The sequence below is a fragment of the Hyalella azteca genome, unplaced genomic scaffold (genome assembly GCF_000764305.2).
Source record: "Hyalella azteca isolate HAZT.00-mixed unplaced genomic scaffold, Hazt_2.0.2 contig3082, whole genome shotgun sequence".
In the NCBI taxonomy this organism is placed as follows: Eukaryota; Metazoa; Arthropoda; class Malacostraca; order Amphipoda; family Hyalellidae; genus Hyalella; species Hyalella azteca.
Window position 1 is genome coordinate 107650 of NW_025933335.1, and position 17815 is coordinate 125464.

Below are 17815 nucleotides of genomic sequence, written 5' to 3' on the forward strand. Positions count from 1 at the left end.
CTGTTAGAAAAATTCCCGTTAACGGTATTACCGGCGTTTCAGTGGCCGGTCGGCACGTGAAAAGAAACACCGTGTCGCCGTTTTTATTCTAATTTAACACTAAAAATCCGTAAAAAATCTGATAAAAACGACGAAACAGTTTATTTTCACGGGGCGACCGGCCACTAGAACGCCAGTGGGACCATTTTTTCACCGTTTTTTCTAACATTGTATTATATGAAGTACGTGTTCATTATTACAGAAGAGATTATTATATTTATTATTATTACATTATTATAGACTTGATTACTTGAGAGAAGCTAATCACTTAATCACATTAGGTATGTGTTATTGAGTGAATGCTTTGATTTCACACTCAATTCCAATACAATGGTAGAATACGTTCCCTTACATGTATGACTTATTTTTATTCCACGACTTTTTGAAGAAGAAGCAAATGGCTAATAAAACCCAATTTTCACATAATGCAAACGAATGAAAGTGAAAGAATTGTTTTGCTGTAGCACCCAAGCTAGGCGGCTTCAGGTTTACCGCCTATCACGTAACGTGTTAATGATCCATAGTTTCACTAAATGTTTCACTTAGTAAATAAAAATAAATGTTCATAGAAATCTATTTTAAAATAATTCCTCGGGTTAGGCCGTTTCTGTGAACGCCGGAAATAGTAAAGAGGTCGAATTTTAGCCCAGTCAAATCGGTCGCCAGATCGTACCAACTTCGTTTATGAAATAATACGCTTAGAATGAAATTCTAGAGAACAACAAATGAGATGAAATGTGAACGTTAGGCAGGAATTTCAGCTGCAGAGCTAAATGTATCGTCGGGATGGGGTTTGATGATAATACGAGTATCATCGCAATAAATAAAAATAATTTTCATCACGAAGATAATTCCTAGTTTATCTCTTTATATCACTAATGGTCGTAGGAAAAAGACTATCCAATAACCACCAACAGGTGGTTAGTGTCAGGTAAATGACTATCCAATAACCACCAACAGTTGGTTAGTGTCAGGTAAATGACTATCCACTAACCACCAACAGGTGGTTAGTGTCAGGTAAATGACTATCCAATAACCACCAACAGTAGGTTAGTGTCAGGTAAATGACTATCCAATAACCACCAACAGTAGGTTAGTGTAAGAGACACCAACGAGCGCACCACAGCGAGAGCCGTCGGGCGGTCCAGCAGCGGCACGGAACTTTCTTCTGCGTCGTCACCACCAACAGCGCCTGTTGGGGCGGGGGATATTAGAACACAACAGCAGCGTTGACAAAACAAGCCATTTTAACCTAAAAAGGTAATATTCAATCAAATACTCTTTCAAGGCGTTAATACAAGATATTATCAAATAATAATTGTAAACAAATACCGGGAGCTAACCAGACTTGGCAGCCGCCATCTTCGAGATGGACATTATTAATCATAAATTTTGTAAAATAATATATGTATAAAATACCCGGAAATAACCAGCTTTGGCAGCCGCCATCTTTGAGACATACGATGAATCAAAAATCTAATAAAATAGTAAATGCAAAAAAAATACCCGTAACTAACCAGCCTTGGCAGCTGCCATCTTCGAGACGGACATGACGAAAGAGCGAGGAGCATCAGAGTCCCGCATGGCCTGAATCCTGCGACATAACTGAGGATAGTTCGACTGTTGCTGCTTGCTGCTCTCTCTCTTCAGCTTGAGCAGCATCGTTGAGTACTCTTTCCTCTGCAGCTTTGTTCGCATCAAGTAATCAGACCACTGCACATAGAGCAAGTACTGAGTCATCGATGAGGTTATATCTGTCAATGCCTGATCAAACCACAATAATATATATTACTGCCCATATACATCAAGAGTGCATCCACATATTATAATCATGTTTAACAGTTATTAAAAATATTATATTCGTCTGCCACCAACACAACCCTAAATCCTAGCTGCCACCAACAGAACCCAATGCCTCGCTGCCACCAACACAACCCTAAGCACACACCTCCCACTAAGTAGTTTTCAGTCCATGCAAGTCCCACTAAGTAGTTTTCAGCCCACGCAAGTCCCACTAAGTAGTTTTCAGCCCACGCAAGTCCCACTAAGTAGTTCCAGACCACGCAAGCCCACCTTATTAGCCGACTTGTCAGCGTTGGTTTTAGCGGCGGTGGACTTGGCGGCTTTGTTCTTGGCGGCGTCGGCGGCGGCGAGGATGGAGCTCGGCGAGGCCTGGTAGAGGCGGCGGCGGTGGTGGTACTTAGTTGTCGGGCAGCGACGGGAGCCCCACACGTCGCCCGACAACCACGACTCGGCACACAGCCACGACCACCGGCCTCCTGTGTGCACATGAGCGTTACAATGAACATGACACGGCACACAGCCACGACCACCGGCCTCCTGTGTGCACATGAGCCTTACAATGAAGTGAATGAACATGACTCGGCACACAGCCACGACCACCGGCCTCCTGTGCGCACATGAGCCTTACAATGAACAATGAATAAATGTTGAAATGATACTGACAAAAATAGTACGTAACTGTCTGTAATAATTTTTTCAATAACTACAGAGGCAATGCTTAGATGATGCTGATAGCAGCATTCCAAGACCATTCAGATGAATGTTCTGAATTGAATGGCATGATCTAAGAAGTAATTTGATCTCGAAAGAAATTAAACACAAGATTGCAGACTTCAATTTACGAAAGCATTAATAAAACAAAAAAAACAGTCTAGGACAGCAAAGGTTAGCCACATAGTACCTACACTAATTTCAGTAGAACTAAGCCGTGGCTGATTAATGTAAATCAATGATATGTTCATTGAGAACGCGTTGGAGACAAGCTCCACCATCAGTTCAGAAATTTAGCAAAGAAAGCAATGAACATGAAGGACGTGACGAAGTCTCAGTCAAAGTTGTAGTGAATTAGGTTGTAAGTTGTAGTCAAAGTTGTAGTGAATTAGGTTGTAAGTTGTAGTGAATTAGGCACCTGCTTCAGTGATTTTCTCATCGTAGGGTTTGGCATAGGGTAGAGCATCCAGGCAGTGCGAGAGGTAGAGCAGCAGCCACTCTACCACCTGAGACTTGCCACTTGCCATACCAGTGGCACCGCTGCCACATGGCACACCAGTGGCACCATCCTCCGATGCAATGTTAGCCACACTGGCGAAAAGCGCCTCGAATTTGGCATTGCTTTTGACGTCATTGCAAGCTTGAATTTTCTTGTCAGTGTCAGTAGATTTTTTCATTTTGTCCCTCGCTGCAGGTTCCAAGAGGCTACTGCTTTCAGAAACAGATTTATCAATGGAAATTTCCTGCCCTGTAACAACACCGCTGGCAGAGGCAGTGTTCTGCTGCTCTGAAAATTTTCTGGACTGCTCTGAGATTTCGGAGTCACTAGTCGCTGGCGGCAAGAGTTTAGAGAGCGCCAACAGCACCGAGTTTATAACAGTGCTGCCTTTGCCGCTACAGACACTCCTTTGCCCCAAGACGGTCAGGAGGCCGAACATCCTGATGAAAAAAATGAACAGTGCTGCCTTTGCCGCTACAGACACTCCTTTGCCCCAAGACGGTCAGTAGGCCGAACATCCTGATGAAAAAAATGGCAAAATCAAGGAATTTGAAAGTAAAGAGAAGGCTAAGTACATTGACCATATCTATATTGAAAACGTTTCGGAGTCCAGCTAAATCGTCAATTTGAAAAATCTTCTAGAAATAATGGAAACAATCATTACAATTCAAATGAGTCCTATTCTGCAGCATAGATATATGCAGGTCATAAATGCATCACTTGAGTGTAAATAAATAATGAAATTGCCGAAAATCTGGAAAGAATTTTCCAAATTAACGATGTTCGGAAAAAGAAACCGAATATTCTGTTAGACAAGGGCCGTAATAGAGCTGGTGATGAATTATCTATTTTGTGCATATAATTTACTGATATTGAGAGAGGACTGCGAGAAAATTAATAAATGAACTATGCTTGAAAAAAATAAATTTATAAAACATAGGCTCAGTGATACGAGCCAAATTAATCGACTCTTTACAAGATCTTTCAGTAGTCGTATCAATTATCAGATAATAATGAAACAAGAGGCACTACTGCTTCATTATTTGGATTAAGGAATAAGATATTTTTCCTCACTACTAAGAAATCAGTGGTACGGAAAGTTAGAAATATATCCTTCACATATAATAAATATATCCTTCATTTCGGTTCTTTCTGTTTCAGTTCAGTGAGAGTATTTAGGTCTCTCGTGTAGTAATTTCAATTATTTTTTTAGTTCAATAGACTACAAGTGATAAATTTGCGGAGAAAAGGCAAAGCAGACACTTCATATTTTATAGACTTCACTATATGTTAGGCTAGGTGCTATCTAACATTTGTAATTGATATTTTTATTTATTTCCTATACAAATGTGTGCAGTATACGCACAGAGCTTTCTTATAATTTCTGCACATACATGCAACATAAACACGAAATTTGTTATTACAAACTTAGTTTATATAAACAGAAGTTTAGCTTTGAAATTTTCTTTTAATAAAGAGAAATTTTTCCTTATAAATTTGCATAAATAAAATACAATATTATAATAAATAATAAAATATTAATATTAAGTATTATTAATAAATACCGTAATAAAATATTTCTTTTGTTCTGAAAAGTGGTTTGAGTAACCATAAATGATGTTATTATAGAAAGAGTATAAGCAGACCTGACAGCAGGCAGGCGGTGGGCGTTACCACTGAAGAGGTCCTGCAGCGCCCCCGTCAGGAAGTCCCCCCACCAAGGCGCCGTCACGCACGTACGCAGCAGACATGCTCATTAAAGTATCGAGATAGCAAGGATTTCTATATTAAATAGAATAACGGACATTCTCATTAAAGTATCAAGATAACAAAGCTTTCTACATAAACAGAACAACGCACAAGCTCATTAAAGTCTCAAGATAGCAAAGATTTCTACTTAAAATCGAATAACACACACGTGCTCATTAAAGTCTTGAGATAGTTAAGATTTTTATCTATAACAGTATAAAGTAATGAGTACAACTAAATATCTAAAACAGTTTGTTAAGAGTAATGCCGTTCTTATTGAGAACTGCTAGTATAGAGTTTGTCTTTAGCTCTCTAGTAATAGGTACAAGCTCTGAATAAATATAGTATTCTTTTTGACCAAACTTGTCTAAGTGCAAGTCTAGAAATATAACTAAAACATTTTAAAGCAAACGGTAAAGCTTCATACATAGAACAGGAGAACACACCTGCTCAGTAGAGTATTAAGATAGTAAAATTTCATACAAAAAACAGTAAAAAAAGATAACTGTGAAGCTTCATACATGATTGCTTCCGACATTAAACGTCAACAATGATACCTTAGCAAAACATTTTTTTATGAAGAATTACAAAGTAAAGAAAACTTCAAGTAATTCACCACATCTTCATCGAAAGATAAAGATATCTTGCCAATACTTTGCGTTACTCAGCCTTTATAATATGATAAATATAACTATTTAAATGTAATTGATTATTGTAATTAATTGTACAAGTATTATAATAAACAATTATTTAAATGCAATTCATTATTGTGATTTATTGTACATGTAATATAATAAACAATTATTTAAAAGTAAATAATTGTACAAGTAATATAATCATTTAAATGCAATTAATTATTGTAATTAATTGTAAAAGTCCTATAATAAATATAATAATTTATATGTAATTAATTATTGTAATTAATTTTACATGTAATATAATAAAAAATTATTTAAATGTAATTAATTGTACAAGTAATATAATATATATAACCATCTAAATGTAATTAATTATTGTAATTAAATGTAAAAGACCTATAGTAAATAGAATAATTTGAATGTAATTAATTACTGAAATAATTGTACAATACAATAAACAATCATTCAACTGTAATTATAGTACAGTCTACCTGCGCGGACACAGGACCGCGGACCATGACGCTGCGGAAGAGGGCGCGCGCTGAGGCAGATCCGCAGTAAGACAGCAGCGTGCTAGGCAGCTGTGGGTAGGGTAATGTTACCGGTTACCTGGGTAACTATGGTGGGTATTGGGGGTAACTTTGATCAATATTCATTGTAATATTCGTCAGTATCAAGGGGTAACTTTGATCAATATTGATTGTAATATTCGTCAGTGTCGAGGGGTAACTTTGGTCAGCGTTGGAGTAACTATGACAAAAGAATTTTAGAAACCATGACTTTTGAATAGCCGAGAGTTGACAAATTTTAGATCGCAGATTCAAGGTAAGTATCTCAACAGAACTATACGACACTCACTGAACTAGGAGGTATAGTCCCAGCGAGTGGATGTAGCGTGCAGGAGAGCAAAGCATTTATGCAGAGTTGTTGTATTGTATGGAGTTTGTCGAATGGACTTTGTTGGAGCTGCAGCGCAGTGTTGTCGCAGTCTTCAGTGCTGCTGCCGGTCAGGCCAAGAACACGTTGCAGACGTGTCAGCGTCGCCACGAGCGTGTTCAAGTGATGCTGTTCCAGCATGCAGTTCTGACACAAGAAACAGTACTTAGAACTTGCAACAACACAAGAACACGTTGCAGACGTGTCAGCGTCGCTACGAGCGTGTTCAAGTGGTGCTGTTCCAGCATGCAGTTCTGATACAAGAAATAGTACTTAGGACTTGCAACAACAACGTATGTATAAAAGACATTCAGGTATAATATAGTACGTACACAAATGCGCACAGATTTCAGAAATTGAACGACAAAAATTTTTCTGTTTTCTGCTTAATATATCTAATCAACTATATTTCACATTACATGAAAAACAGCTGATATAGTTATGCGAGAATGTTGTAGTATGCAATTTGACCAGAATAATACGTATTTAGAATTTGCTAGAACTACGCATGTAAGAAAGACCTTGAAAAATTCCTTTATACGTATTCAAATGGGCCTCAAACATGATCTACAATAAATCACGAAGAAAACATCTCCGACCCAAGAAATAATCTCAACCTATGATCAAAGCAAAAATAGTTTAGTAAAAAAATGCATATTCAGCACAATATATTACTAAAAAACAAACCTGGTAAGCAGCTCTGATTTTGACACTGAGTCCCTGGTCCTTGACTGCAGGGAAGCCTAGCGTGTCACGCTGCTGGCTGCAGACGTGCTGGTCGTAGAGCTGCAGCAGGCAGCGCAGACGAGAATCAGAATGACGGGAATTCATCAATATCATTGACAAGAATTCAACTTTTTGACTAGAAAAATAATCCAGAAGATAAAAAACTGTAATATGTATAAATTATTAACAACATGATAATAAAGTTTTCTCGAATGGTATAATTTTGTCGAATAATATTTACTTGGGTAATCTGAGCGAGTTTACGGGCGCGCGCAGTGGGCTGGTCCTTGAGAAGGTAAGAGAGCGAGCGCGGCAAATTTTTATTGTTGGCAAGATAATAATCCAAGAGATAAAAAACTGTAATATGTAGAATTAAATAACATATAACAAAATGGTAATAAAAATAAACTTGGGTAACCTGAGCGAGTTTGCGGGCGCGCGTAGAGGGCTGGTCCTTGGGAAGGTAGGAGAGCGAGCGCGGCACCCACGGCAGCAGCAGACGATGGCCGTAGAAGTTGCCTAGCGAGATGACGCTCTCTCCCGTCACCATCCCGTACCTGCCGAGTTACTTGCTTAGTTCATTTAGTTAACTGACGAGTTACTTGGTTACTTCATTTAGTTAACTAACTAGTTAATTAGTTAGGTCACTGGCCATAGCTTTGGTTAGTTCATTAGTTAACTAACTAGGTAATTAGTTAGTTCACTGGCCATTGTTTTGGTTGGTCCGTTAATCCATGGCCATAATTGTTGGCGCTTCAGGACGGGCTATCTCGCACCGAATGTCAAGTTATGCTAAGGATCAGAAAATATCACATGTATTAGATTATGAATAGAACATACACTGTGGAATGGATTTATCGCTCTCAGGTAAACTCTAAGACTCGCACCTGCCGAGGCTGGTGAGCTGAATGTACCGACACAGCGGAGGAGGCTGCAGGTCAGACAGGATCAGAGGTCTGGACGCGATGTCGGAGCAGACGGCGAGACGGTGAGTGTCGCGATCTTCTCCGACGAGCCAAACGTCCACAGAGAGGGACGCAAGATCCGGACATACGGGGACAAAAACGTCCGTCAGGAGCACGGGTTCACCGAAGTCAAAAACTACGAACCTTCGAGCACCAGGGACCATGTGCTCGACAACTAGGTACTGTTGTGATGGTAGAGACAGGAACTGTTGCCAGGCAGTTACTGGTAGCGAGCTGACACCAGCAGTGCCAGTGTAGTCCGTAGGACTAGAAGACTTGTCACCTGGTTTATGGCAGCTTGTGGATGAACACGCCTCATTTTTATTTTTGACTTTATCGCCTAATTTTATGCTTGATTCGTCAACTGTTTTGCTTGATGACACGTTCTCATTGACGTTCTTCTGATAAGAATTATAGGCTTTTGATTGATCATGTTTTAGCGCGTCGGAAGAATCTCCGACGTGAGCCGCACTCAGAGTTTTAATTTTTTGGCCAAATTTGAGGGATTCCTGTAATAAATTAGAACCGTGCATGGCTTCATAGGGCAGTTTAGAGCCACTCTCCACCAGTTCCTGCAGCTTCACGATCTGTTCACTAGTCTTGCTGAAGAGAGCCTGAAGCTCGGTATAGTCTTCTTCTAGATGAGCGTGGCCGGGGAACAGATGTTGAGGAAGCAAGGCGTGACAGCTGCCATCAGGCTGTGAAATAAAGTTAAATATATAAGCCACAGAGCAGAATGAAATTAAGAAGGTTTCAGCAGACTCAAATGCTCGTCAAAACAAACAAAGACTAGCTCACGATATCAAAGAGTAAGCTTTTAGCAGGCCATCTGGCTGTGAAATAAAATACAGGTTACAGAGCCGAGTGAAATTCAGGAGGTTTGAAACATAAACAAGTTCGCATATATCACATTCTATCTATAAATTGAAACTAGATTTTCTTTTCATATTTAGTGGATATTTTGGAACATATCAAGTTACTAAGGTGGGTCGATTAGGAATATGTGAAACATTTCAAAAATTCCACCTTGCTCCGGATAGCTTATGTGAATTAGCCTTTAACTAAGCATAAAATGACAAACAATATTAAAACGGGAGAAATAAAAATATCAGCTATAGGTCATCAAAGCGAGTAAGGATTTTCAGCTTATATCATCTCCTGACCATGGACGTAGAGCAATGGAGGCGGTCCTAAGAATGTTGTTACATGTCACTTATAGAATAATAACAATATGGAATTAGATAAAGTATAAATAAACATAGATTTGAAGGAGCTTTCAGGGAAATTAGAATCCTATTAAGATCTTGTTACTGGTGAAAAAAATCTGTTCGTTTAAACAGTCAAATATATGTGAAAGAATTTCGGGAAGAACTGCACATTATGTACAGGCTTTCAATACATGTGCACATCTACAATACACACCATCTACTATACACACAATCTACTACCTATACATACCATATTGTAATTAGGTTATAACTACAACACACAGACCTTATTGTTACAACGAGATTACAACTACAAGACTCTCAGCATATTGTAACGAGATTATAACTACAACACACAGACCTTATTGTTACAACGCTATTACAACTACAACACACTCACTATACTGCAACGCTATTACAACTATAAAACACAGACCTTATTGTTACAACGCGATTACAACTACAAGACTCTCACCATATTGTAACGCGATTATAACTACAAGACACAGGCCTTATTGTTACAACGAAATTAAACTACAAGACACAGACCTTGCCGGCGTCAGAGGACTGGCCAGTCTTGCAGCGCTCGAGCTCAAGACTGAGCACCAAGTCCATCATATCGTCCACATTCTCGGCCAGATGTTCGGCGGTCTGCTCGGCCAGCTGAACAAAACCAGCCCACAAGCTCATAACCTCAGCGCTTACAGCCACCAAAACTTTAAGTTTAACAGAGTTCCATGATCGTTACGTTCCAACTTACATCTACGGAAACATCAAATTCAACATAGTTCCTCGATCTCTACATTCTCATTTACATCCACGAAAACATCAAATTCAACATAGTTCCCCTATCACTACATTCCAGATTACATCCACGAAAACATCAAGTTTAACATAGTTCTTCGATCTCTACATTTCCAACTTACATCCACGAAAAACTCAAGTTTAAGATATTTCCACTATCCTTACATTCCAACTTACAGCCACGAAAACATAAAGTTTAACATAGTTCCCCGATCATTCCCAACTTACAGCCACCAAAACATAAAATTTAACACAGTTCCCTTATCTCTACATTCCAACTTACATCCACGAAAACATCAAGTTTAACATAGTTCCCCGATCATTAAGTTGCATTTACAGAAGTACGATAAGAAATATACAATTATTAGCGCCATAACAAGAAGTGTTCCCAGAATATTAGAAAAAAAACAAGGAGTCTTACACGAAAATCCCAGAAATTACATAAAGTATTACCGTACGCGAGTGTCAACAAAATTACAATGAGTATATTGTACAAGTAACCACGGAAGTACAAGCAGCGTTTTAAAAGTGTTACCCAATAGTTGAAACGGGCAGCGGAGAGTTTGTAATCAACATTCAGCATTGCACTGTCAATGAAGTGTACCTACATGAGAGTTTAAATTCAATTCTGAACGTTAAAGGATAAAAGTCTAATATTTGTAGCTTCTCCGAGTGTTCAAAAAGAGGGAATTTGTATCATGTAGTTGATTTTTTCAAATTGCAGTAATAGTGAACTCAGTTACACCAGGCAGGTATAATCTTCTTTTTGCTAGCACCACAAATATAGGAGGACTCACAAAAAAGTAAGAAAATGCATCGTTCTTTGGACAAGAACCGGACATTTCTCTGTGTATATCCCTACTGAGTCCTGAGTCGTCGGTGTTGTCAGCTTCAGAGGTCGTTTAAAATTTTGCTATCTTTTATAGTGTCCAACAAAAATATTCACCGATGATATTGACCACAATTTTCAGTTTCGTCAAGCATTCAACATGCGTGCACTCAAAAAAGTGAATGGGTTATACTGTCAAAATAGTGACATTTTCCGCACGTAGCAATGATACGCATGTTTGTTAGACTAAACTGGATCAGGATGACCCACAAAAGACTAAAAATGATATCGGTATGTGGACAAGGTCTCAACCGAGTGAAGAGGATAGAAACGCTTTGTACAACCAAATGATCAGTGCATGATTCTAAACTACTATAAACTTACTTAAATTTCAAAATTTATAAAGAAAGAAAATGCAAATTAAATCGACGATATCTTTTCGATCAAAGTAATTTCGGAAATACATTAAAGTAAATAAAATTCCTCAACAAACGATTAATGAGAACTAAGCAGCATCCGACAGAAGAATGATTTTAAGTTGGCATAGAAGCTCGTCTATTTTCCACGCCACAAATAATTGTTCCCAAAAGATAGTCAATAATTTAATATTTTCCACAAAAAATACGAGTTATTAGAGTTTAATTGGGAATAAAGAGGTTTTCCCACCGTCTTACAAGCATTGCCTACGACCCACAGAAAGTACAAGCAGAGAGAGAATAAAGATATCAATACTTACGGTGAATATATAATCAAGCTCGTCCGTGGGTCCCAAAAACATAAAAGGAGACTCAGGATCTGATGAAGGATCCTCAGCAGGAAGCATCGCCATGTTCACGTCACCCCATCCTGCAACAAAGTCGAGATAAATCATCGGCCCTTACCTGAGTAACCTTACAAACAGGAGAGTGTCAGAGGTGTAAAACAGAAAGTTGTAAGGGAAAAATATTAAAGCATTCTCAATCCTCATCAATCAGTATCATTCAGACCACAAAACAAGAGGACAAAACAAGCCGTGGATCTTACCAAATTACACAAGCCGAGACGGAACAGTTTAGTACCGCAACACGTGTTTGTAATATGATGGTCTCTCTTAATCGCATTTAGCGAGTATAACCACTCATTTAACCACAAAACAAGAAAAAATAACAAGCCCCAGATGTTTCTTAATCGTATTTAGCGAGTATAACCACTCATTTAACGGCAAAACAAGAAAAAATAACAAGCCCCGGATGTTTCTTAATCGTATTTAGCGAGTATAACTACTCATTTCTTCACAAAACAAAAGAACATATAAGCTCCGGTGAAGAACATAATAAATATACAAATGATATATTTATACTGCTTAGGACTGAATACAGACGTATACTCGTTATAGAGTCAATGGACATTATTTCTTTACTTTAATGCGCAACTAGACTTCTCGAACTCTGTACTATCGAACCACAAAACAAGCGACCATAACAAGCCCCAGATGTTACCTGAGCCACCCCGGAGCAGCTTGGTGCCGTAACTGACCGTGTGTAATAAGATGGTCAGTCTTAATCGTATTTAGCGAGTATAACTACTCATTTAACCGCAAAACAAGAGAACATAACAAGCCCCGGATATTACCTGAGCCACCCCGCAGCAGCTTGGTGCCGTAACTGGCCGTGTGTAAGGTCACGTGCAGAGGCTCCACCTCCAGCAGGCCGCTCACGCTCGACAGCGGCGGGCACATTGGTGACCATCCTGTGCCGGTGTTAGGTCCAAAGCTGGCAGTAATACCAGCAGCGCTACCACCCGTCACGTTGCTGTAGTTGTGACTGGTACTGGTGGTTGTGTTGGTAGTGGAGGCGTTGGTAGAAGCAGTTCCGTTAGAGGCGCTCGAGGAGCCATGGTTTAGACCGCTAGAAGAGGAGACATCGCCAGCACCGAATAGGATGGAATCCATTTCATTCACTCCAATACTCGAAAGAAGACCTGGTTTTGGAACTTTGTTACCTGTGGGGAAAAAGAGAAAAAGCTAAATTTATGTTGAATATGTTTCATTTCTCAACACCGAACCATGGAAATGAATGTTTATCATTCATATCAACAAATGCATGTGTAAATGTTCATCAGCAGTTTTATCCCGGCAATATAGCTAGATATGCCATCAAAAAATGAAATAATAATAGTATATTATTTCGCAGAAAAACTATAAAAATAATTTTGTACTAATAATTAGAAGTGAAAACTTCCAAACTTTTCATATCACGACCTCAACAGGAAACAAGGGAAGACCAAGCTATTCTATTCTTCAAGAATAGTTATATAATAATTTAGTTGAAGAATATTCTTCAAGTAAATGAAGGACCGCTACTCACCGCCCCCGCTGTTCACACCCCCTGCAGCAGCCGTAGCACCACCGGCAGCAGCAGCACTCCCTTCAGCAGCTCTCTCAGACGCGCTCTTGGGTTTCTGGCGAGATCGAGATAATAATATATAGATTAACCCTCCCGTGTTTGCGTTACTTAACAACGTTTTTTACCGTTACAATATTCCTGCCTAACGTAAGTTGGTGAGATCATGATTAGGATAAGATATAGATTAACCGTCCTATGGTTGCATTATTTTACAACGTTTTCAACGTTTCAATATTCCTGCCTAACATAAGTTCTGTTTTACTTATGCAGCCCAGCCACGGTTAAGAAGTTTCTGAATGTTCATACCTCGATGGGTGCCACGATTGTCACCATAATCGACGCTTTGCTTCACAATGAATGTGAAACATTATGTATGGGGGTGATAAATTCGATACAATTCCTAAACAATGAAGGAGTTCAACTGACCCTGACCATTAAGCAGCGTAGATCTAAATTACGCATATGTCACGACTCATTCAAAGAATGCAACCCGGTAGATCAATTAATCATGAATCAATCCTGAGGATCAATCAATCATGAATCAATCCTGAGGATCAATCAATCATGAATCAATCCTGAGGATCAATCAATCGTGAATCAATCCTAAGGTTCAATCAACCGTGAATCAATCCTGAGTATCAATCAATCATGAAAAAATCCCGAGGATCAATCAATCGTGAATCAATCCTGAGGTTCAATCCTGTGCATCAACACGAAACAAAATGAAAAATCCAAAGAAGGCCAAACGTCGGTCATGTCAGGGTTGACCTAAAACCTCATATACAAGAGAACAATGGTAAAAACCAGCAATGAAAAACGAGAGTAAAAATCGATGTTAATTGATATGGAAAATCATGATAAAAACGTGTAGAAAGTGTTGCACCCCATACAATAATTGCCACGTAATGCTCATTGAAAGCAACCCTCGAACACATGGAAAATATAATACATACCTTACCTCTCTATCAGAGAAATATGGAGTCATCACATAAAATAACTATTCCAAAACGGTACTCTCGATGATAATCAACATAATGCGTCAATATTTTAGATGAGAAAATAATTCTCCTGTATCATGCTCCCTTCCCTACAGATAAACTATCAAAGAAAGATTATTTAAAAGCCCCATGCCTACGTGTCAGTGAAACAGGGCGGTAGGTCGTCAAAACCTCATAGCAAAAATGAATGAAAACAGAAAATTGATATCAAACCGAAGCTGAAATTACGGTCGATAGTAGCCTTCAAAGATGAAATATCTAAGAACCTCACTAGTGTGTCGGTAGAGTACAGGCCAACACATCTAAGAACCTATCCAACAACGAAACTCTTGTTGATAATGAAAAGAAAATGAATTTCTTAACAATAGCTTTCAAAGAAAAAAATATACAAGCCCGACCTGCGTGTCAATGAAGTACAGCGGCAGCACACCGCATAAAAATTCCAACAACAAAACTCGCTGATTATGAACATAAAATGAATGCCAAAACAAAAATTGCAATAATCTTCATATCCAATAAATAAATGCCAAACCTGAGTGTCAGTGAAGAAGGTAGGCAAATGAACACAATATGAATGTCAAAACAATAAAAACAGCCTTTGAAAAAAATACATAGAAGCCGGACCTGAGTATCAGTGAAGCAGGGCGGCAGGACATCAAAGAGCGTCCTGTGCAGAGGCGTGCCGTGCAGGCCGAAGTGAGACTGCAGGATGAGGTGCAGCGGATCTTCTTTCTTCTCTAATGTGGCGTTAGTGGCGCTCAGCAGCTCAGTCACCTGCAGGTAGACAAATTAAGTAATACACGGCCTTTAAAGCAAGATTTGGCATTGATTCGTGTAAGCCCTATTTAAAGAAACGCAAATATTTACCATATGAATTTACTCGTCAAACGTTCATCATATGACTAATTCGCCAGATAATATCGTATATATAAAATAAAAGCGTAAATTTGATCATTTGTTGTATGAAAACTAAGGATAGGTAAATAACAAAACACAATTGCAAGAGAACACTTATAATTTTCTTAAATATTCAAGGTCGGCATTAAAGCAATCTATAATATTTTTTCATTCCCCTCGATATTCACAATTGATATTCAAGCACTGCATAACGAAGTTTCATCGGAGTTCATTTTATCAAAGTGAATTTCATTGAAGTGAACTTCCTCGAAGTGCATTTTCACTTCCCCACACTAGATATTCACAATTGACATTCAAGTAATGCATAACGAAGTTTCATTGAAGTGCCTATTCAATTCCCTTCGCTCGCTATTCGCAATTGAAATTCAAGTACTGCATAATATGAAGTAGTATCAAAGAAGTGCATATCGACCTTATTAACGACAGCGTCCTGGTCGCTCCACTTGACATAGTTAAGCAGCAGGAAGAAGTGCGTGAGAGCTCCAGAGCTGCGGGCAGCGCTGGCCAGAGGGACACTAGCGACCACCGCCTCACATATGGCGCTGCTGGGGGTCTGGGTCTCGTCGTAAATGTCGAACGAGCCTTTAGTGGTGTTGCAGGCGTCCTGTCTGATCACGGCAGATACATTGCATTAGAGAAATTATTATGCTTGCGTAAGCATGTAAAAAAGATTGACATTATGAAAAAAATTGAGAGATAAAATGCATTTAGAAAATATTGAAACTTTAATAAAATTTGAGCGAATGATCCACAATATTTTTCCGGTAAAGCAGTACGAAAAATGACTTAATGCACAACGAAATAACCGTACGAAATTCTAGTACGAAAATGACTCACTGCATAAGAACGAAATTACTGTCCAGTGGAACAGTACGTAAAATAACTTATTGCACAACAAAGAAATTGTGTAGAGGCACAACAAAGAAATTAGTCTCTATTCAGCAGTACATAAAATAACTTACTGCATAACAAAGAAATTAGTCTCTATTCATCAGTACATAAAATAACTTACTGCACAACAAATAAATTAGTCTAAGAATTTAAAAGCAAAGAATACCGTTAGTCCACAAAAATTCATATCTTGATAGAAAACTTTTCGGAGACCAGCTCCATCGTCAGTTCGTAGAATCTAGAATCACAAATTAATACATTGGAAGCACAGAACGAAATTAAAAACCCAAATTTACAAACTTACTGCACAACAAAGAAATTAGTCTCTATTCATCAGTACATAAAATAACTTACTGGACAACGAGCACGAGCAGCTTGGTGGTCTTCCTGGCGAGGGAGCGGTCAGCGAAGACGACGCAGCGCCGCACCAGCGCCGGCGCGTGCCGCTGCACGGCGGCCACCAACGCAACATACTCGGCGCTGGCGCCATCACGGCGACCTGAACAACAGGACACTTCAGTGGTCAGGCCTATGACAGAATTATGCCAACAATTATTTTGTAGGCCTACGGGTCCTTCATGATAACACAAGTAAAATTTTATTATTCGGCGCTGGCTCCATCACGGCGACCTGAACAAAAGGACACTACAATAGTCAGGCCTAGGACGGAATTATGCCTACAATGATTATTGTAGGCCCATGGGTACTTCGTTATAAGCAAAAATGCATTAGGTTTCATGCATTGTAGCTGAAATGAATTATCAAGCGACACATCAGTCAACAGGTCTATGATGAACTATAACAATAATTATTTTAAGAAATGGGTTTGGGTAAACGTAATAAGATCATATTAATGCTGAAATAACTCGAAATGTTCGATTTCAAATCCGTTCTATTAAAAAGAAAATCGCCACAAGGGAGTTACTTTACAGTATATATTTTCAGGTATTCATACGAACCTTGCACACGGTCAGTGAGGTCAGGTACAGGTACACGTGAGGTCAGGTACAGGTACATGTGAGGTCAGGTACAGGTACACGTGAGGTCAGGTGCAGGTACACGTGAGGTCAGGTACAGGTACACGTGAGGTCAGGTACAGGTACACGCAATGCACACAAATGAAGTCATCAGTGCAAGACAATGATTTTGATTTTTGCTATTGCATAGCAATAATAATAATTCTAAAATAAAACTAAGACGATGAAATTGATAAAAGACTACGCAAAATCATGGAGTTAAAAGTATCTTATCATCCATTCAGTTGGATAATGGATATGAGACGCTACATTGACAATAAATATGATCGTAGAAAAACACATTTTGTTTAACATGGAGCAGGTGTGAGAAAAATCAAATTCAAAAGGTCATTAGCTAGGAATATAGTGATGACCGGAATAAGATATGCAGCACAAACAATGGGCCAAGAGGTTTAGTTATGGGAAGACTATGCTTCAGTCGTGTGAAGATCATAATCCAGAGGTTTAGTTATGGGAAGACTTTGGAAGACTATGCTTCAGTCATGTGAAGATCATAATCCAGAGGTTTAGTTATGGGAAGACTTTGGAAGACTGTGCTTCAGTCATGTGAAGATCATAATCAAGAGGTTTAGTTATGGGAAGACTTTGGAAGACTGTGCTTCAGTCATGCGAAGATCATAATCCAGAGGTTTAGTTATGGGAAGACTTTGGAAGACTGTGCTTCAGTCATGTGAAGATCA

At 38.9% G+C, this 17815-nt stretch overlaps 1 protein-coding gene across 1 annotated transcript in view; it reads right to left on the reverse strand.

Annotated features, from left to right (window-relative positions):
- Positions 1-17815, reverse strand: part of LOC108676384 — a 68743-nt gene that overhangs the window by 38949 nt on the left and 11979 nt on the right. Inside the window, 17 exon segments of the mRNA XM_047885771.1 lie at positions 1149-1231; positions 1557-1752; positions 2113-2318; positions 2972-3492; positions 4699-4804; positions 5924-6020; positions 6298-6522; positions 7063-7265; positions 7534-7658; positions 7989-8764; positions 9824-9937; positions 11644-11753; positions 12519-12887; positions 13253-13346; positions 14914-15063; positions 15620-15815; positions 16453-16597. Of these exon segments, the coding sequence (XP_047741727.1) occupies positions 1149-1231; positions 1557-1752; positions 2113-2318; positions 2972-3492; positions 4699-4804; positions 5924-6020; positions 6298-6522; positions 7063-7265; positions 7534-7658; positions 7989-8764; positions 9824-9937; positions 11644-11753; positions 12519-12887; positions 13253-13346; positions 14914-15063; positions 15620-15815; positions 16453-16597 (3716 nt within the window).